Here is a 20,431-nt window from a genome sequence, read left to right on the forward strand (position 1 = left end):
TGAGCCCAGGTTCCGCGCGTCTGCGCCATTGTTTAATATGAGTCGGAGGCCTGTGGCTTTGTGATAAGCAGAGGGGAGATCGACTGAACAAAACGCTTGTAGTGCGCTTGTAAGCACACGGCCTCTCCGGTCAAACCTAACTCGGTGCGCCATGTTGCTTTGCCACAGAGAGCTCTGACATGAGGAAACAGGCCGCTAGGCGCGTAGGAAAATAAGATAAAGACAGGGTGAGTCGGTGAGGAGATAAGTATATAGAAATCTGGGTTTTTTTTTACCACGATTATAAAACATCAGCGGCCGCTTTGCAGCGTGCGCACAATCTTATCTTGCAAATCGAAATGAAACCGATCCACAGACGCGCAAATGTGAAGGTTCGCACAATGGAAGTGGGCCAGTCCCCCGTGGATCAGACAAAGACCGTTCAGTCCAACACGCCGACTCGGCAGCACTTTCATTGTCTTGTTGGCTTAGATCTCTCTGCGGTTCATTTTTCAAACATTACTAATGTCTCTCCGGTCACACGGAGACACCAGATGGATTTGAGAAGTCATCCATGTTTACCTCCAAACATGGCCTTGTTTTTTTTTGTTAAAAAATCTTTTTAACCTGGTCTTCCGTCACATATCTTTGAAAGAGCACACCAAAAGAGTGCGTCCACAGCAGTCATAATTCAGTTCGAGGCGTAAATGAAGGCATTTTTACACGGTGATTACTATTGTGTGGAGATACGGGCCCTCTTGTGTCTACAGTGAGAACTACTTATTTCTGACCTGACAGGAAAACTGTGAAAAGGACGACTTCTTTCTTTTATTGAGGTTTCACATACAGCACAATTAGCATTCATTACAGTCCACAATGCATCTTTCTGTTTCATGAAGACATTTTTTTAAATCTAATAATCAGAATAACAACACAGAAATCTGAAAGTGCTCATCCACTGGGTTTTAAGGGCAAAAGAAAGACAATACATGATCAAGGCTATATTTACAATGTGTGAGATATACTGCTCGCAAAAGAATACTGAGTTGATCGGTTCAGGGTATTAAAAAACGGCTTGTTAAAAAAATAACAAAAAAAAACACTTAAGTATGGAGTTGGATTATATCACAAAGTAAAGCATATACTGGACCACACAAAAAGGACAGCTACACGTTTAGGTTATGCTCAGGAAAAAGTTGATTTGATTGATCTTTTCTTTTGAAATGTTTACGAGAGTGAAAAAATATATATAACAAGAGAAAAAACATGTAACAGTTCAGAGGAACTAAATGCTTCCAAGGAATGACGGGTAGCGCAAAGTAACATTTTAAAAACAAATATTGCTGATACTGATGATGGTGGTGGTCATACATATGCATGCATACGTGCCAAAATGGAGTAACATACGTTTAATTCAGTTCTCTGTTATGAGTGAATGGCGGGAATGTCAAACACTGTCAAATTAAAAGTCAGACAGTCATTCAAAAAAAAAAAAAAGAGAAGTTATTTCTCCCAGCATTTCAGAAATGTTTTCCGAGGCGTCCTCATGCTCATGCAGCCAAAGGTTGAAGACAGCTGCTGAACTATTTGCTTGTTTCGTCTACTTTGCTGCTGGGCTCACAAAGGTCTCCTTTCTCTATCATGGAGTATGGAAAAGGCGGAACGTCACAGCTAGTGAAGTCCAGTTTCTTGGGGACACTGCAGGTGCTAAAGTCAAGTTTTTTGGTGCCATCACAACCAAACTCTAGCTTCTTGAGACGAGTCAGACTCTTGATACTGCCGGGGGGCCTGCCAGGGCTGACCTTATATCCCGCTGCCTTGGTGGTGCCGAGGGGCCTCCCTGGGCTGGTTTTGAATCCAGCTGCTCTGGTCGTCCCAAGTGGTCGTCCTGTACTTGTACGGTACCCAGCCGACTTTGTGGTCCCAGACGGCCTCCCTCTCCGCCCTGATTTCACGATTCCCTTCTTTTTCTTTGAGCCATCGGGCACCAGAGCCTCACTGGCCCTGAATCTCATTGTCTGTGGCGTGAAGTCATTCTGGGTGTCTTGCAATTGGCACGTCACGACTTTGTGCATTCCCTGTGGCAAGGGGGTGAGACTGGCAAGGGACAGCTGCAAACCAGGGTTTGGAGTAGAGTAGAATTTGTTGGATTGTGTGCTACATAAATCAAAGTGGCTGGTTGGGTGACAGTCCTCTGCCAGTCCACTCATACAGAAGTCACTGCTGCTGCTGGTGTTCACTTGGTGCATCATTTTCTGTTGGGATGCAGAGAAACATAAATATTGGCTAGAAAAGCCAAGTGTGCAGTGACAAACACAATTCAACAAGAGGCATTTGTAGTAGCTTACTTCTCGTGGAGCAAACAGGCCTTTTAGTATTGCAACATAAAGCATAAGTAGCGTGAAAAGTAACGAGGTTGAAATTAAGTTTCAGTTTGCTTAATCATTAATGCAAACGGTTACTGTCGCAAATATTTCAAGAACGTAACATGATGAGTTCGTACCTCATTTGTTGTCGGTTGTTGGACCAGAAAGGGTTCATTTCGACTCGTGCACGTTTCCCCTCTTTGACAGGCTCAACATCTCCATGAAGGCGCAGTACGAACTGCGTCCTGCCGCCTGGATGCCGTCTGGAAGCAACTCCGTGATTTCTGCAGTTAATCCTTTACGAGGAGGTTTAGATGAGAATGGCAGCCATTTTCGCCCCCCCCCCAAAAAAAAAAAAAAAATTTAATAAAAAAAAAGAAAGAAAACATTGGCTCAAACACGCATGCGCAAAAGGGCTTCCGGGAAATGGAGCGGCAGTGTGGCGTAATATGGACCAAAGCGTGAAATAAAGCTTTTTTTTAAAGATTATATTTAATTGTGAAGACCTCAGAATAAAATTACACAAAATGATTGAACTGGTGATACTGTAGCAAAATGTACAGCTTTCACAGTCAGAACTCTACAATTAATGACTACTGTCACTGGTCTTAGAAAATATGTGCAAATGGGACAAAAAAGAATGATCAGTCTCAATTTTTCTGTAGTTTTTATTAACATTAATATGAATGTAAGCACAGACACTGGATTTATGGAGAAACCGCAGCGCCAGGACAAGCAATATACATTTATCAGCATCTTCCCCCGATGGTCATCTTTGCAAAAATTAAGTCCACAGGACTTAAGTCTCCTTGATGAGCTGGGTCAGCTTCTGGATCTTTGTTTTGGTGGACATGTCCACATACTTGTCTCCAATACTGACGATCATGCCACCCAGGATTGAAGGATCCGACTGTGAGGAGAGAATTTATTGAGATTTCAGAAGACTCCCAAAAACACAGCATTTGTGATGATTCTCCAAACTGGTTTTACTCATTTTGGCATAAATAAATGGAAAATGAAAATCCACAAAATGGTTACTTCTATGTTTCTGGGTTCAACTGTACCTTTGTTTCCAGCTTGATAGTTTCGCCCTTCTGAAGAAAACCCTTTAGAGCTACCTTCAGCTCAGCAAGATTGGCCTCGTCCAAAGGCTGAAATGGATAAACGGAGTCACTGAGAGATTGAAAATTCTATCTACTGTAAAGTATATATATATATATATATATATATATACACTGCAATTAATGACATCGCATATGGGCGTTTTATATGACCAAATCCCTTTAAAAAAATTTTTTTTTAAAAAACAGAGCAACATATTTTGCAAGTCCATCCATTTCATACCTGAGCAGTAGTGACTGAACAGATGACCTCCCCACGGTGTGCACTCATCATCTTGCCAAAAGCACCGATCACATCACCAGTTAGGGTAAGACGACCATTATCAGCCAAAACATCTAACAAAAGAAACAATTATGTAGTTGAGCTTCCGCCTGTTTCTTTGTACTAAGCACAGAGTTTTAGGTGAAGACAAGAGCATATTGCTTTATTTCAAAGTAGGCAGATTAATCTAAATGGTCAAAGAATACATCTATTAAGTCAATACAAAATCCTGACAATGAGCCAACAGGTTATGTATCACAGGGATGGACAGCTTTTATAAGGTGACTAAATCATGCTGCTCAGGAAATCTTTTGCGGAGCTTACAGCTGGTTTGTAGTAAAGTCATGGCCATACATTTAATTAGCATTTGAGGGCACAAAAATATGCACAACCACAACATGGTTTTCTGTATATATTTTTATCAACATAAGGCTCAGAGTCTGTCCAACTCTATTTGGTACCAACCATTTAAATAAATCTGTAGCAACTTAACCAAACGTTTACATGTATGAATCATTTCAATGTTGGTTCCCTGAAAACGTGTAAAATGTTTATATTCACTTGATCTTAGTGTGTGCATCTTATGTGGTGTGTACTTGGAAGTCTTTTTCTAATTCAAAATGATAATAAACGTACAGTGTTGATAAAGTGTGGAACAACCAAGAAAAGTAGGCTCTGAGGCCTAATGCATAGCAGCAATCGGGGCACTGAACCCTCGTCAGGGAGCACTCACTGATGAGGTTGACAGTGATGGGTGAAACTTTAGCCTTTACAAGGGCATCAGTGAAGGTCTTCTGCTTGAGACTGCGCTTTACATGGGGGTTCATTACAATGCTGGACAACTTGGGGTCCTTGATCAGGGCCTGAAAAACATGATGGCGCACCAACTGAATTTAGATTCTGGAGAAAAGTTAGGTTAGATGAAACAGCTTCAAAGAACCCAGACAGTACTTTAAACACCGTGCAGAGCTATCGCTTCATGATCAAGTAGTGAGGAATAGACTATTTTCATCATTTGGTTGCAATTGGACACCTTTTGCTTTTTTTCTCCAAATTTATTCATTTCTTTTTTTTTAAACTCACAGAGACTTTCCCCAACTCCTGCTCCACTTGGTCCAGTTTGTTCTGCTTACTGGCTGCTGAGAACAGAGCAGTGGCATAACGGCCCTCCACTCCATACACCTGGATGGGAGGCTAGAGAGATGTTTCAAAAAGATTTCATCAAAATCAAATCACGTAATCACCTTCCAAGAGCTACAAAGTGTTGAGGATTGGTTCTGCTCGGCGCAGGTTGACGCTCCTTACCTTCATCAGCTTTGCTGCAGGTCTGAGCACAGACGTGCTGAACTGACGGGCCTAGAAAATTAAGTTAATGCATATTAATGTATCACAATAATGTAAAATCGATAAGAACACAGAGAAAGCTAAACAGATGCAACTGTTGACGCACTTGGCACCTTAAACGTCCAAGGCAGCTTGCTAGCAGGCTAACATGTTAGCAGTCATTCAAGTACAATGCCTAGTGTGCATTTGTTAAGATATTTAGCGTTAGCTTCTGGTCACCCGCATAAAAACAACGATTACAGCATCATCTCAAGCCAGATAAATTCAAACTTTAAACGTAATAAAAAGGTGTAAAGGCCCAAAAACATTTGAATGTCTTACCTGCTGTCCTAGCATGTATGCTGCCATTTTCTCCTACAGCGGTCCAGAGTAGAACGACCGACAGCGCATGTGCAGTTGAAAGGAAATCGCTTTACTTTGGGTAATGTAGTTTTTCATGTGCAGTGACTTCGGGCAAGTGGGGAAAGGTCAGCTGAAGTCGTGTCTTTTAAAATGCTTCCTTTTTTATGTACAAACTGAGTAAATTTATAAATGTAATCGAAAACTTAAAAAAAAAATCAACTAAGTTTATATTATCATAAAATGTGTTACTTGGTTGAATGAGTGTCGAGTCATCTCAGCAGATGCTTTTAGTACAGTGGGTACAGCACAGGGGAAATGGATAACATTAACAATGGCTCAGTTTCTTGTAGTCTCGCAGTGAACAATGACAATACTGAGTGGGATGTAGCCATCAGTAACACGTGTGATGTGTCAAAAATAACTTCTGTGAAACTGGTCTATTTACCATACATCAACCCTGCATTCATAATCATTAGGATTTTATATTGATGAACTTGAGCTCCATGGTTAACTTGTTCATTTTGTCCAGAAATTTCTCTCTTAAGGAAATGGGTGTGAGGGAGTGAAGAAGACAACAAATCAATTTGGAAAAAAAGAGAAAAGACAGAAAGAAAGAAAATAGAGAAGAAAGAAAGTACACTAGCATTATTGTTTATTGTTTTGGAATTCATTCATTTTTAAACTATTTTGACTTTAACCTGCGGTTATGCAAGGATGGGTTTAAAGCGCTGACTCTCAGCTTTAATGTAAAGGATCCAATTGTATTGTGAAGGTGCAATGTTATTTGTAAAGCAGCTGTAAGAGGCGTGATGCCAAAGGAAGGCATAGCTGTCAATGGTGGGTCATTAGTGTTTATTTATTATGTCAGAGAATACAGACTGGATACATTATTCTGTGCAAAGGGATATATTGACTGTTCAGAGTCATCTTAATGAATCCTAGTTGACTGGACAGCACTTCTAAGTAAAGGTGAACAATGACCCAAAGCTTTCTAAATAAGCGCTTTTTTACGTGCTTGAACGTCCATCCAAATATTTCCAGACCGACAGTGACTTGCAAAAGCATTCAACCCCTTTGGAATCTTCCTCGGGCAAGTTCACGAGGTAAGAGCACCACGCATGCTCTCCTTAATGGCAAAAAAGCTTTTTTTATTTATTTTCAACTGACCACAATACCTTCTTCCACATGTGTAAAGAGTCTTTAAGATGCCTGTTGGCAAAGTTGGAATGTGCTCTTTTCCATTTTCAAAGAAAAGCTTTTTTGTTGTTTTTTTTCCAGGCCACTCTTCCATAGAGTTCAATTTTTTCTGGAGTGTGTGGTTTAAAGTGTTCCTGGCCACTGATACTTCAGTCTCTGCTGTGGAGCTTCACAGCTCCTTCTGGGTTATCTTTAATCTCTCTCCCTTCTTTTTTTGTGGCACCCCTTGTATATATATATATATATGCTGAGATAATGGGACACTTAGATTACACATAGATGGACTTCATTTAAATTATTATAGGACTTTTGTAGGTAAGGTTTGCAGGTAGGTATTCCTGGTCCATAAAATCCATAAAATGCTCGATTGTGAGGCAGCAGAACATCAAAATTGCCAAAAGAGGTGAATATCTTGGGAACATACTAAATACATGGCTGTATACAGCATATACACCGAACCAGCAGTTTAGAAATGAGTTTCTTGCCTTACTCTTATAGTGAGAAAATACCCCCTGACTGTTCCACAGACTGTATCTAAAAGATAGACACAGTCACTCGCTGTCAAAAATCAAGCCAGTGCCAAAGATCCTCTGAGCGCAATAGCACTGATGGCTTCTAGTAATGGCGCCAAAACATCTCAGTCTCAAATACACGAGACAACCCAAAAAAATGATCATTAGTCAGTCTAATCTGGAACAGTCCTCCAGAGGATGTGAGACAGGCCTCAACTCTGACAACGTTTAAATCTAGGCTGAAAACAGTTCCATTTAGCTGTGCATATGACAACTGAAAGTTTTTTTTATCTGCTCTCTTCGCTTTTAATTTAATTCATTAAGGAATATTTGTTATGTTTTATGGAATGATTTTATTTGCCTTCTTGTGATTTTATGTAGCTGTAAAGCACTTTGAATTGCCTCGTGTACGAATTGTGCTCTACAAATAAACTCGCCTTGCCTAATTAGTCCGTGGTGACATGGACATTGCCAGCAGCTCTGAGACATGAAGTGAACAAGACAGCTGTCTTAAAATGCCACTATTGGCTGCTGGTGGCACGCCCCGTAACAATGTGTGGCATGAGAAAAGCATCAACTTCTCTCTTGAAATAGGAATAATTGTGTCTGTAGACAGATTCACTTCTTCGGTGTGATGGTGGTCGTTTTGAAAAATATTTCCACAGTTTGTGATCATTTAGATTTATTGTTTCTTACCAAAAAATACCAAGATGGTGACCGCCAACTGTCTTCAAAATGGCAGGTCATAAACTTTGTGTCACTATGGTTATTACCACCAGGAATTTAAAAGAACAAAAACAAAACAAAACAAACAAACAAACAGTTATTGAACATACTCTTGGTTCAACATATATGCCTAACAAACATATTTACAATCCCGATTTGGCTGCTCAGTATAGATGATGACGGTAAAATGTATACAAACCCTCGGTGATGTGCATGAACATGCTAAATATAACCTATATAAATAAATATATACATGCACACACACTCATTTGAATGCCCTCAGTTTGCAGTGACGTAGCGTCAGATATGAAGCGTTGATCATCCGATCAGTCTGCCTGATCAAGGTTGAGATACTTTGGCATCATAGGGGATGCTAACGGGTACAGTGTATGACCATCGTGTAAAATAAGCGCGTTATCTCCGTCTCGTGTGAGCAGGGAAGCGGTCCGGTATTTGCGGACCGCATACACTCGGACACGAGCAACAACCTGCCTTTGCGTCGCTCGGGACACCAAAGGAAACGGCAGGAGGTCTTCCTGAGGAATCTGATAGCTGGTCGGCTTGATAGCTGACTGTGAACTAGGCAATGGACGACAAGTCGTTCACCAAGGAGTTGGATGGATGGATTGAGCAACTGAATGAGTGTAAGCAGCTAACGGAGAACCAGGTCAAAGTCCTCTGTGAGAAGGTAAGATGTGCGCGTGCTTACAGGCTAACGCAACAGTGCTCTGCATTAGCTTTCCTCGGTGTCCGTTAGCTGTCACATCCCCTGACTGCGGGCTTTGCAGAAACACGGTCTGTAGCAGTAATTATCATGCGTGGCCCTGCTGAGAACAACGTCTTTGGCCGCAGCTGCATGCGGTACATTTCTAAGCGCAACCACCCACCATGAAGATGGAGGAGCATGACTGCGATATCTTTTCGCTAGCTACGCCCACCGATGGCACCTCTCGAGCAGCGAATTGCTCTGCGGAGCCACAACAAACTCTGAAATAGTCTGTTTCACGCTGTGCGATGTGAAAATGACGAACCGTCGGTGACGGACTTGTTTCCGCTGCATGCCCACTTTGCACCGCGGTCTCACCTGCATCTCCCTCTGTCTCCCTGTTCAAGGCCAAGGAGATTTTGACTAAAGAGTCAAACGTACAGGAGGTGAGATGTCCAGTAACTGTCTGTGGGGATGTCCACGGACAGTTTCATGACCTGATGGAGCTCTTCAAGATTGGAGGGAAGTCTCCTGACACCAACTACCTCTTCATGGGAGACTATGTTGACAGAGGTTACTACTCTGTGGAGACAGTCACGCTCCTAGTTTCTCTTAAGGTAAAAGGGAGAAAAAAAAACCCAACTAAAAGCACATTTCCACTGGAATTAACCAGCTAAAACCTTTGATGTCTTTTCCAGTGTGTTTTTGTTTATTAATGCATCATTTTCTTCTAGGTAAGGTACCGTGAACGAATCACAATCCTCCGAGGGAACCACGAGAGCAGACAGATCACACAGGTGTACGGCTTTTATGACGAGTGCCTGAGGAAGTACGGAAATGCCAGTGTTTGGAAGCACTTCACAGACCTGTTTGACTATCTGCCTCTCACTGCCCTTGTAGATAACCAGGTAAGGTTGTGTTTGCAGGTGCGGTGACACCGAGCACAGACACGGACACGCTGTCATTTATCCCCTTCTCTCCTTTCGAAGATTTTCTGCCTCCACGGAGGATTGTCCCCCTCAATAGACACGCTGGAGCACATCAGAGCGCTGGATCGCTTGCAAGAGGTTCCTCATGAGGTACCCACGGTCCATTTGAACTACACTTAGAAGATTTGAGAAAAAAATCTTACTATAACAACCCCCAAAGCTGCGGGGTTACATCAACATCTGTATGTTATTGCATTTATCCTGCCAGATGTGCCATGTCTTTCAGGAGTGTCTGTCATGAAGTCTATAGATCATTCTCAGTCAGCTGTGACTCCTTCTTCTTCATTTTCAATCCAGCTTTGGTTGGCTCGCACAATGGACTGACAGCAGCTATGTTCCCTTCGTGTTTCAGGGTCCAATGTGTGACTTGTTGTGGTCAGACCCAGATGACCGGGGGGGCTGGGGGATCTCACCCCGTGGTGCTGGCTACACATTCGGCCAAGACATATCTGAGACTTTCAATCATGCAAATGGATTGACTTTGGTTTCAAGAGCCCACCAGCTGGTGATGGAGGTACTTTGACTTTGTTTATTCATTGAAAGTGATTTTTCTTTTGGGAAATTCCTAATGAGAATGCCCTCGAGCATTAATTGAAAACAGAAATGTAACTGTTAATTGAGATTTAGTTTTGCATTTCACGTCAGAGCCATTTAGAAATGTATTAGTCGCAAAATGATCCCATGCTGAGTATTGAAGACCCTCCCGGAGAGTCCCAGCTTCGCAGAGATCAAAACGAGGGGAGATTTCGACGCTCTGTGGAATATATGAAGGAGATGCAGAGATTCTGCCACCCTCTGTGGTCACGAGCTATTTTAGAATAGAAGGAGAAATAAAGGAAATGCAGCACATCGAGCAAGAATGGGGGGGAAAAGATTTCCCTCCCAAAGCTAGAGCAAGTTGACCTCCTCGTGTCTGAAATGCTGATAGTGTTGGAAAAAGGGGATGTAACTTTTTTTTTCTGGAAACAGTGTTGTAAGCTGTGACACTTTGTGTTGTGCATTTGATGAGTAACGCGCCGCGATGTCTCGATCTAGGGTTACAACTGGTGTCACGACCGCAACGTTGTGACAATCTTCAGTGCGCCAAACTACTGCTATCGCTGTGGAAACCAGGCCGCCATCATGGAGCTGGATGACACGCTGAAGTACTCCTTGTAAGTAGAGGTTCAAATGTACGCCATCAAAGCATGCGTGTCAGTTTTATCTCCAGGTGTTTTCTCATCTTAATGCGATCCCGACCTTGACAAAAAGAGTGGTTTGATTTTTGTCGATGAATAAACATTAAGAGGAGGGCTGCTGTTTGTTTGTTTTCAGCCTACAATTTGACCCGGCGCCACGCAGAGGAGAGCCCCACGTGACGCGGCGCACGCCAGACTACTTCCTGTAATAAAACTAAAAATCACCGGTGAGAGGGGTCACAGGCCACACAGAGGCTGGGGAAAAGAAGCATTCAATCCCGGTCAAATGATGCGCCATAACCAACAATAAAGTGGAAACCTTCACATCTCGCTCAACACCATCATCTTTTCAATTTTTAACTATCTGTGCATGATGTTTTAACTGCTACAAACAATTGTCACCCTGCACAGTGCTGTTGTATAATACCTGCTGGTTTGTCAGGAAAAAGGAATTATTATATCGGATAAGGGTTAGTGATGTTTGTGTCGCAGTGCTTATGATGACCGGAGTGTTGTGCAAAACAAACTTTCTTAGCTGCATCTTTACTTTGGCCTCAGACCAAAGGGTGCGGAGCATCTTTTCTCTTTGTGACTGAAGCTCAACAGATTACTAAGTGATGTTCACACTGTTCACTTTTCACTTTTTTTGTATTTGAGTTTTTAATACCGTGGCGCTGACACACGGCGTTCTTTCTGTATCCTGTTACTGTGCAAGTAGTTTACTCTCTGCTGTCTCTCATGGGAGTTCGTGTGAATTGGTTTAAATCTGCAACACTCGTGCGAGTCACTTAAAATGTGTACAATGACGTCAACGTCTTTTTAGGCAGCACTATCCCGAATGAAAACTGTTTCTTTGTCAATTCTTTCTCAAAAGCGCAGTTTTAAGCCTTACTGGCTACAGTTCTCCGCAGTCACCACTAAGTGGAGACAAATACTAAAAATAAATGGCGAAAAGATTCATCAGCAGTGATGATCAGCATGTGCAGTAAACTTTTTGTTTATTTTTGCTTTGATTGTTGGGTATATCATGTTTCTTTTGAGATGGGATGTTCCGTTAGCTTGCAGGATGCCAATTAGTGTTTTATTCTGTTTTTATGTCATTTTTTCTTCTTTTTAAAATCATTAGGATTTGATCTCGTGAATTAAAAGATCTTTTTTTTTTTTTTGCATTTTCATTTTCACAAAACGTTTGTTTAACCCTATGAGTGACAGCTCGATGCACGCAGAGTCGTGTGTGTGTGTGTGTGTGTGTGGAAATTCTCTAAAGTTTTAACCCGACATCAATGATTTACTGCCCGTGAATCAATTTCACGGTCGCACGTGGGACAGACGGATGTCGCGTCCTGTTCGCCTGAGAAAATAAAGCATGGTTTAAAAAACACATGGTGATTCCTGGTCGCTTTAAATGTTTTTTTCTTCCTCACGTAACAGCAGGACACCGGCCAGGTTTAAAAAAAATCAGAATAGTCTTTTATGGCTCATTTGTCGCCAGTGCGTCTTTATGTGTGAATACAGAGACTGGACTTTTACTTTCTCTGGGAGGTTCCTGGCACTGGGGGATGTGGCACAGTGTGCACTTGTGCTGACGCTGCTGCATGAAAAATTAGCTGGCCGTAGCCTGACAGAGACACCTTTAGCGGACTCCCGGAGCCCACAGTGCAGTAAGTAATCTGTGTATTTATCTGTTGTAGATCTTGAGAGCGGAAATCAATATCTGCGGCGCGATGATTTGACAGTTTGGCTTCTCAAGAATCCAGCTGTTACTAGTTGAATTTGGGAAGGGAGGCACAGCTGGAAAATGATCGGGAACGAAAACGATGCCGTTTCTTATTAGCCGGCAAAAATGATGACATCTGGATTTGAATTGCTTGGGGAAGCTTTCGGTGCTCTCTTATTTCCCAGATGTGGAAACCTCTCCAGTTGCAGTCTAGATTTGACTGGTCTGCGTTGGGTTGGACAATAACGCGTATCCAGTCACAGAGCATGTTTACCCGCAACCACAGACAGAAAGCATCGTTTTCCAGCCCTGATGGGAATCCTGTGCGCGAGAACAGACAGTCAAAATACATGCCATCGTGTTGCATGTGTATAAGATTTGAATGATGTGTTAGGAGTTGTCCTAAAATGCAGGTTAATGTGCGGCCACGCAGGCTGCTGATGATTGGCTGAGAGTGAGGGCAGAAGCGGCTCAAGGTTTATGGATACAAGGACGAGGCTGTCCAAAGTTCAGTCCTCTCATATCACATTAATTTGTGATATAACATCATATTAATGCTATTAACTTGGGCTTTGACGACAAGAAGTGCTTTGCAACCTCTGTGCAGACCAGTAATTTTGTGTTCTGTTGCCCAGAGACATGGATGTTTTGTGCCCATCTCGTGAGAACCCCATTGAGTTTAATTCAATTTAAAGAGACAGCACGCTTTCTGTGCTACACAAAATCCAGCCAAAGAAAAAAAAAAAATAATAAAAAAAGACAGATTTTCTTATTTGCTGTCAGACCAGCAGCCATCTTTGGTGCAGTTTCAGACATTCTTGGAGCTGTATGTCCTTGCATAGACCTGCTGCTGCACTGTGGTGTCTATACCCTCACTGGTAACTATCTGGGTCAAGGAACAAATGGTTAAAAACCAGATCAGACTGGGTTACATGGACCCTCACCCAGGGAAGAATGAGCATGCTGCGTGCACATTTACAGTGGTGATGTCTCTGATTTGCTCTGCTCTGTGCAAGCCAGTCTGATCAAGGTTCAAAGTGGGAAGGAAAAGTTTCAATGAAATGCGCTCTTGTGCTATCAAAAGTGCACGTTGTGTAGTAAAAAGAATGTCATTTGCTGATAGAAAGAATACAGAGGAAAGACTTGCAGAGGGCTTTGTCACTTTGACACACACTGCTTTACAGACAGTCTCAGGGTTGGTGTGCACTACTAGCGCTTTGTAATTTAGCGATTGAAAACTCTTGTGTCTGGTCACACTATTGCCATAGCAACATTGTGCTGAATTAGCAGCATGGCAGTGGAGAAAGGAGCATTGTATTCCACGAGTCCTCCCTCTCTGACTTGTGCCTTTAAAAGAAATTAGGCACTGAAGGGATGTAAGGGGTGCTGGAGGAGGGCACTGGATTCCTTGAAGAGTATCAGACAATTCATCGAATGCAATGCACACATGAATGCAACCGTTATTCTCACTTTTATCACTATGTTTGCTTCACTGGCAAAAACCTGATATGGTTGTCGTAACGTTTTCTTTCCTTAGATAAATATGGCAGCAGAGCTATCAACCTCCATAAACATCAAGGAGCCTCGTTGGGACCAGAGCACGTTCGTAGGTCGAGCCAAGCATTTCTTCACTGTCACAGATCCCAGGAACATCCTCCTAACCAATGAACAACTAGAACATGCACACAGAATAGTCACCGACTACAGGTAAATCAGCTTTACAGTTCACCCCTGACTGAATGCAAAACCTGAATTCCAGAAGTAGTTGGGATGTGCAAAATGTAAATAAAAAACAGAATGCAGTGCTTTGGAAATCCTGTACACTAATATTACATTCACAACAGAAAGTGAGACATTTTACTATTTCTTGAAAGATATCAGCTCATCTTGAATTTGATGGCAGCAAGACGTTTAATAAAAACGTGGGAAGGGGGCATGTTTGCCACACTATAGCATCCACTTGTAGACCAGTTGCTGTTTCCTCATGAGATTTGCAAATCATTGGACTGTCCAGTGTTGAAATTCAGTGTTTTTACTTGGTTTTGATTGGTTGACATAACGTGTCACCTCTGTGGTCTTGCAGGAAAGGCGTAGTATCTCCAGATCTGACGGAGGATGAGCTGTGGAGGGCCAAATATGTCTTTGACTCAGCTTTCCACCCAGACACTGGAGAGAAGATGATCCTGATCGGCCGCATGTCGGCGCAGGTTCCGATGAACATGACCATCACCGGATGCATGATGACGTTTTATAAGTAAGATCTGTGCATGAACCTAGCGATGGCTGGTGTGAGCTTGGCTGCTCAATGCTCAGGGTACAGGCACACTTTCAGGCTTTCGTAACTTAGAGTGACCACTGTTGGACCTGTGCTTTGTCTTTTTTTTATTACTAAAAGTAAAGAGTGTCTGGGCTGACTGATTTCTATGTGCATTATCCCATGTGTATCATTCTGTGTGAAAAACTGATTCATATCTACAAAGTAAATATTTGTTTGAACTCAGTGATGCTGGGGGTTTTTGGAGGGGTTATTTTTATGCTCAAACTCCTTTTTAATGGCTTCTGTCAACATTGCAGAACGACTCCAGCTGTGTTGTTCTGGCAGTGGATCAATCAGTCTTTCAATGCAATTGTCAACTACACCAACAGGAGCGGCGATGCTCCGATCACAGTGAGGTAAGAGACAGCCACTGTGGCTCTGGCTCTGAATCCATCTGACTCTTAACCCTTTAATTGAACAGCTCTTGTGTAGACAGTGTTTGCTTGATGTGACCCGTGATTCTCTCGTTCGCAGTCAGCTTGGCACAGCTTATGTGTCTGCCACCACAGGGGCGGTCGTCACCGCTCTAGGACTAAATGCACTAACAAAGGTATCGGTTCATCTAACCCCATTCCTCATCTCATTTTTAATATATTGACCTCACACTTATGGGTGTGCTGACGAGGAGCTGGCCACACATAAAAAGCCTGTTTGTCATTGATGAGCCATGTTATTTGCTGGGTCATGCTTAAAAATCAGCATGTCGTGGAGTGTCTTTTTGCATTTGATGATCCTCATGTGTGGTAGAGAAGCCTTCATAGCCGACATTTAAAGCGGTAGTCTTCAGCTGGTCTGAAGAGTTCAACCTGTTCAGCTATTTTACAGTAGAGCATACTGATAGATTATTTTTCTTTTGTTTTCCCTCTTGTTTATCCGTCTCTTATCCTCTTATAGCATGTTTCACCTCTGTTTGGACGGTTTGTTCCATTTGCTGCTGTCGCTGCTGCTAACTGTATCAACATCCCACTGATGAGGCAAAGGTAAGAATCGGCAGGTTCCAGAAAAGTACATTTATTGTTGTTCTTGTTGACAGTCTCACACACGATGGCACCGACTTTGAGAATACGCGGCAGCCTTGATGAAATGGAAACAAAGGTTTTTTTCAGATCAGCTGGATCCTGCATTGGATCTGTTTTCAGCCACAGACAGAAGAAAAGAAAACTTTGATCTAATAAATCTGCATCGTTTGTTCTGTTCTTTGTACAGTTAGAACGTTTGCAAACCACAAATATGTTTGTATTGCTACATTGTTAAAATAAAGAAAACCCAAAGGAATAGATAATAAAGAAACATTATAAATGTTTCTGATCCAATGACGTGTGCTCACATACGTTTGCCCCTTTAAGGTAGAAACACAGCATCTTTGTATGCCTGAAGTCTTATTTTATTACAGAAATAAGTTTGATTCAGAGAAATCCAGATTTATTATTTTGCTCTCGTGCAGTACTTCCACCATATATGTAAAACGACTTTAAACTATCTGGAGTTCGGTTATATAATCATGTAATACTTTATCTTCTTTATTGCTATTTCCTCTTATCATCTTACCTTGTCTCCATTTTTATCAGCTAGTTCATTAATTAGTTATTTAACTATTTCTATTCGTATTCAACCATCTTACACTTACGCCTCAATGACCTACATGCAATGCTTTCTCTTCCCTTCATACTTTTTATACCTCTCGGGATTTACATATTTAAACTGACAGCTTCTTTCTCAAATGTACTTTCTGGCTGTGTTGAGCTTCCGGGGTTTTTTAGGGACATGCATTTTTTGCAATTTGCTTAACTTTAAACTACTTTCTTTTTAACCTTTTCTTTTTTCAGAGAGCTTCAACATGGTATTCCCATAACAGATGAAAATGACAACAGGTTAGGGGAGTCGACTAAAGCTGCACAGCAGGCGATCTCTCAGGTTGTTGTCTCCAGGATCCTCATGGCTTCTCCAGGAATGGGTATGAAAAACTCTGACAACTAGATTTTTTTTAGTGTTAATTCAAAACCAACAACTTTTTTTGATTTAGAAATTTCAGTTGCACATATTGTGAAATCATATATCATTGGTTTATTTTCAGCGATTCCCCCATTTTTGATGAATCATCTGGAAAAGAAGGCCTTTCTGAAGGTGGGCATATTTCTGAATCGGTTGCACCCTTAAAGAGATAAAGTGAGGAGTGGAGTAAATAATGATTTGTAACAACCAGGAAGCTGAACGTTGGGGACTAGTTGGCTCCTTTTTCTCCAACACATCAGAGGAATGAAAACTGCTGAGGCCACCGTAGTATGGGAGTTCGCTGCTTTTGTGTCCCTCATTCATTTTTCTGCCTGGTCTTTTCAGAGGTTCCCATGGATGAGTGCACCTATTCAAGTGAGCCTGGTGGGATTTTGGTGAGTTGTTACCTGATAAGCTCTTGTGTGCAGTTCCTTTTAAATTTCGGCCTGTTTTCTTACAACTGCAGCAATGCATAAAGGAAAATTGAGATTTTGTCTCTGTAAACTCGTCCATTCGAGTTACTGTGTGGTGCGTTTGAGATGTGCTGACTAACATTGCATGAGACCAAAGATCTAATCTCTTGCTTGCACAGATCCTGTTATTTCTTTTCTTATAAAAGGCTATTCACGCACACATTGTCCCAGTGTTTCATTCATGTCTTCTCCCCTCTGAGCGGCCTCATGGTGACCATTTAAAATCATGTGCAACATTCCTTTGCTTCAGATGACATGACAGTGATTAGCAGCACAGCCTTCTTAACAGCACACACACAAGCAAAGACCTGGTGTGGTATATGCAATGACCGACCTGGATGCCCTGATTTCAAAGATTTCCTTGGATAAATCAACCACATTTATCCTCATTCTAGTCCAACTGAAGTCCTCTTAGACAAATAATTGATGCCAGAGATGGACTGCATGTCTGTATCTTTCATATGTTTCATATGTTTTTTCTTCAGCCTGGTGTTTGCCACTCCTTTGTGCTGCGCATTGTTCCCCCAGAAGAGGTGAGTGAACTTGACCCACAGACACTAGTCAGTCATAGCCACAGAGCCTCATCTTTGTCCAGCTGAATAAATGCAGAGTACACAGGATTCTTTTCTGCCTGAGAGGTTGCATCACATTTCTTCTCCGAATGTGTTTGACCCGCTTACCCCTGCTATCTCTCCCCCCCTCGCCCCATCCAGCTCTATGTCAGTCAGTCGCCTGGAGCCAGAGCTGCAGGAGAAGATCCGGGCCAGCCACCCAGGAGTGGAGAGGGTCTACTTCAACAAAGGGCTATGAGTGTGCAGCCCCTCATCCAAACTCTGCCATGAAACAGCACAGCTCAGTCCTCACCTCTCTGCCAGCTCTCCTCATTCAGTGTGCCAAAGTTAAGTTGTTGTCTCATTTCCGCCATTCAGATGGATATCCGAGGACTCCCACTCTCAGCCGGTCTCTTTGTAATGAGATGTTCACTTTTGTCTGTGATTGTTGATTTTACTCAAACAGCTAGAGAATATTTTCTTCATCTGGACTGAATGAAAATGTTGATGTTCTTCATGACGGATGTATCGTGGCCCGTGTCAGATTGTTTGAAGTGGACTTCTTTTTTTCTTTTCTTCTGTGCTGTATTTTTTCAAATATTAGTTTTAATTTGGTGACTCGTTGCTCGTTTGCTGCCACAAAACCTCTGTCATACTCTGCTACCGTAGGCTGGCGGCCAGTTTATTAGTTACCTGCTTCAAACCTGGTTACAACCTTTTCTGCAGGGTTTTTTTGTGTTTTGCCAAATCTGCTCTCACCCTTTGTAGACATCTATAAAGGTTGAAGCAGTTGCTCCAACCCCCTACACTGATTTCAAAGAGTAATTCAGCTTACTTGAACTGAGTTCGTTTTGCCAAATGAGTGACATTAAACGTCTAATCACATATCTTTAAAACAATACTCAAGGGATCCGCTCTATAAAACGTGATGTAATGATGGTGGCAGCCACTGATGGGCCAACATGGTGCTATTCGATGTGTTAATAATCAATCTTTATCATATTATTTATTCTGCTTGCCAGACACGCTATGAACAAACCACTCCTCATACGAGCATTAATGGAATTAACCATGGGCTCTCTGACAGGGAACTGAGTTACACACAGGCTGCCTTTAAGAAGGCTAAAAGTGTTGACATTTCAACAAGGCACACTGGTTCTCTCTGCTGTAAAGCCTAATTTTCAAAAGTTGATTCAGGACTTTGTGATCACTGTAAATCTATCACCTTACCCAGGTAAGGTTCTTACGGCACAGCGGGACATATTTTAAAATGATGTGGAAGTTTAATCATATTGATTTTAAGGTATTCAAGCACATCTCTAGTTATATTTGTAGTAGTGGAACAACAACAACAAAAAAAAAAAACAGTATTTGCCATGGAAAAGAGGGAAAGCAGAAAAATCCATCTCACGGTATAAAAACCTTACCCCCCCCCCCCAACACAAATTCAACCTGCTTTGTTGGCTCCGTGACACATTTCAGTTTGGTGAGTTTGAGGAATGTAGGAACTCCCGACGAACTATCTGCAGCAACAGTCTCCAGCTCTGTGTTTTGTAATATTTCAGAGCAAAAGTGAAGAACGTGATCGTTACATGAACCCGCACTATCGCAGAGTTCAAACCCGGTTCACTGATTAACCAGCTGCAGTCGGATGTTGTAAAAAGACCCCCCCCCCCCCCCCCCCCCCCCGCCCCCCTCGTTCCTTTGGCTGCAGCAGTGAGTATTCAGATAAGAGCGAGCTGTGTTTTTACACAGTGCGAAATCGAGCATATCGCTTTCATCCAGACGTGTGTCCTCTCCTTCTGCTGGTGCATAAAACTGTAACTTCACAACAACAACAAAAAAAGAAAAAAAAAAAAAGAGACTCGACACAGTTATCATTGTTAAATCAGGGATAAGTCAAAAAGATGGACTTGAAGCCACAAAACTTAAAAAGCAACCAATCCACATTTTGTGTCTTAAAATGATTTTAAATGTACTTTTAAAGGACCAACGATGTATTAAAACCATACGCTCCATTTAAAGCGGGTGTTAATATTTTTTTTTAAACTGAAATCCATAAAAAAGCTTGTGAACATTAATTCAGTGATACTGCAGCCTTTTCCTCATCGTGGTGTCATTTTTGTAAAGTGTTAAATGTTCAACTTGTTGTAAATCTCCTCACATAATTGGTTGTGAATTAGTAAATTCCCTTTAGATGAGCTGGAGCTGTTTGTTATTCACGTGTTCAAGGCAACTGTAGCATCTTCCAGCTCCAGGTGTTTTGCTGACCACAATGACTTTCAGTGCATCCTTGATCAGCGAGGGAGGAAAACTTCGAAACATTTCACATTTCCTCACGAAACAAATTTTTGTGTGTGCTCGTTAAATTCAACTCAGTTTAATGAGAGATAATTCCTTTTTTTGTGTGCTTAAAATCAACCTAAAAACTCATTCTGCAAGCTTCAAACCGACCAAATGAAATGAAATATCACTGCAGCCAAAGTGATACAAGCGAACTCAAAAGAGAGAGATCATTTACATCTTGTAACGAACATATCTCAAATCGTGTGACAGAAACTGTATTTGATTGTTTTTGCGGTACTCTGGGGTGATGTAATGTTTAGACTAACTGGTTAAAATAAAGTTGATCAATCTTGCAACTGGTTTTCTGGTGATC

General features: G+C 41.9%; 4 protein-coding genes across 4 annotated transcripts; 2 read left to right on the forward strand and 2 right to left on the reverse strand.

The window, feature by feature from the left end:
- Positions 1-785: 785 nt before the first annotated feature.
- LOC140318174 (UPF0461 protein C5orf24 homolog) lies at positions 786-2,685 on the reverse strand. Its single transcript, XM_072395877.1, has 2 exons — positions 2,483-2,685; positions 786-2,234 (listed from the first exon to the last, which is right to left on the reverse strand). Exon 2 carries the CDS (start codon positions 2,229-2,231, stop codon positions 1,563-1,565), a length of 669 nt encoding a protein of 222 aa, XP_072251978.1. The 5' UTR covers positions 2,232-2,234; positions 2,483-2,685; the 3' UTR covers positions 786-1,562.
- A 310-nt stretch (positions 2,686-2,995) lies between these two features.
- atp5po (ATP synthase peripheral stalk subunit OSCP) lies at positions 2,996-5,476 on the reverse strand. Its single transcript, XM_072395878.1, has 7 exons — positions 5,394-5,476; positions 5,034-5,084; positions 4,812-4,922; positions 4,462-4,591; positions 3,690-3,802; positions 3,410-3,496; positions 2,996-3,255 (listed from the first exon to the last, which is right to left on the reverse strand). The coding sequence occupies exons 1-7, from the start codon at positions 5,418-5,420 to the stop codon at positions 3,145-3,147; spliced, it is 630 nt and encodes a 209-aa protein (XP_072251979.1). The 5' UTR covers positions 5,421-5,476; the 3' UTR covers positions 2,996-3,144.
- A 2,651-nt stretch (positions 5,477-8,127) lies between these two features.
- Positions 8,128-12,097, forward strand: LOC140318176 (serine/threonine-protein phosphatase 2A catalytic subunit alpha isoform-like). Its single transcript, XM_072395879.1, has 7 exons — positions 8,128-8,537; positions 8,963-9,172; positions 9,290-9,463; positions 9,545-9,634; positions 9,897-10,058; positions 10,580-10,698; positions 10,859-12,097. The coding sequence occupies exons 1-7, from the start codon at positions 8,436-8,438 to the stop codon at positions 10,929-10,931; spliced, it is 930 nt and encodes a 309-aa protein (XP_072251980.1). The 5' UTR covers positions 8,128-8,435; the 3' UTR covers positions 10,932-12,097.
- A 182-nt stretch (positions 12,098-12,279) lies between these two features.
- On the forward strand, positions 12,280-20,414 carry sfxn1 (sideroflexin 1). The gene is made up of 11 exons (XM_072395881.1): positions 12,280-12,383; positions 13,977-14,146; positions 14,523-14,693; positions 15,014-15,112; positions 15,231-15,306; positions 15,651-15,736; positions 16,583-16,710; positions 16,831-16,880; positions 17,094-17,143; positions 17,707-17,754; positions 17,935-20,414. Exons 2-11 carry the CDS (start codon positions 13,983-13,985, stop codon positions 18,029-18,031), a joined length of 969 nt encoding a protein of 322 aa, XP_072251982.1. The 5' UTR covers positions 12,280-12,383; positions 13,977-13,982; the 3' UTR covers positions 18,032-20,414.
- The last annotated feature ends 17 nt before the right edge of the window (positions 20,415-20,431 follow it).

The sequence above is a fragment of the Leuresthes tenuis genome, unplaced genomic scaffold (genome assembly GCF_036924035.1).
Source record: "Leuresthes tenuis unplaced genomic scaffold, fLeuTen1.0.hap1 SCAF_11, whole genome shotgun sequence".
Taxonomy (NCBI): domain Eukaryota; kingdom Metazoa; phylum Chordata; class Actinopteri; order Atheriniformes; family Atherinopsidae; genus Leuresthes; species Leuresthes tenuis.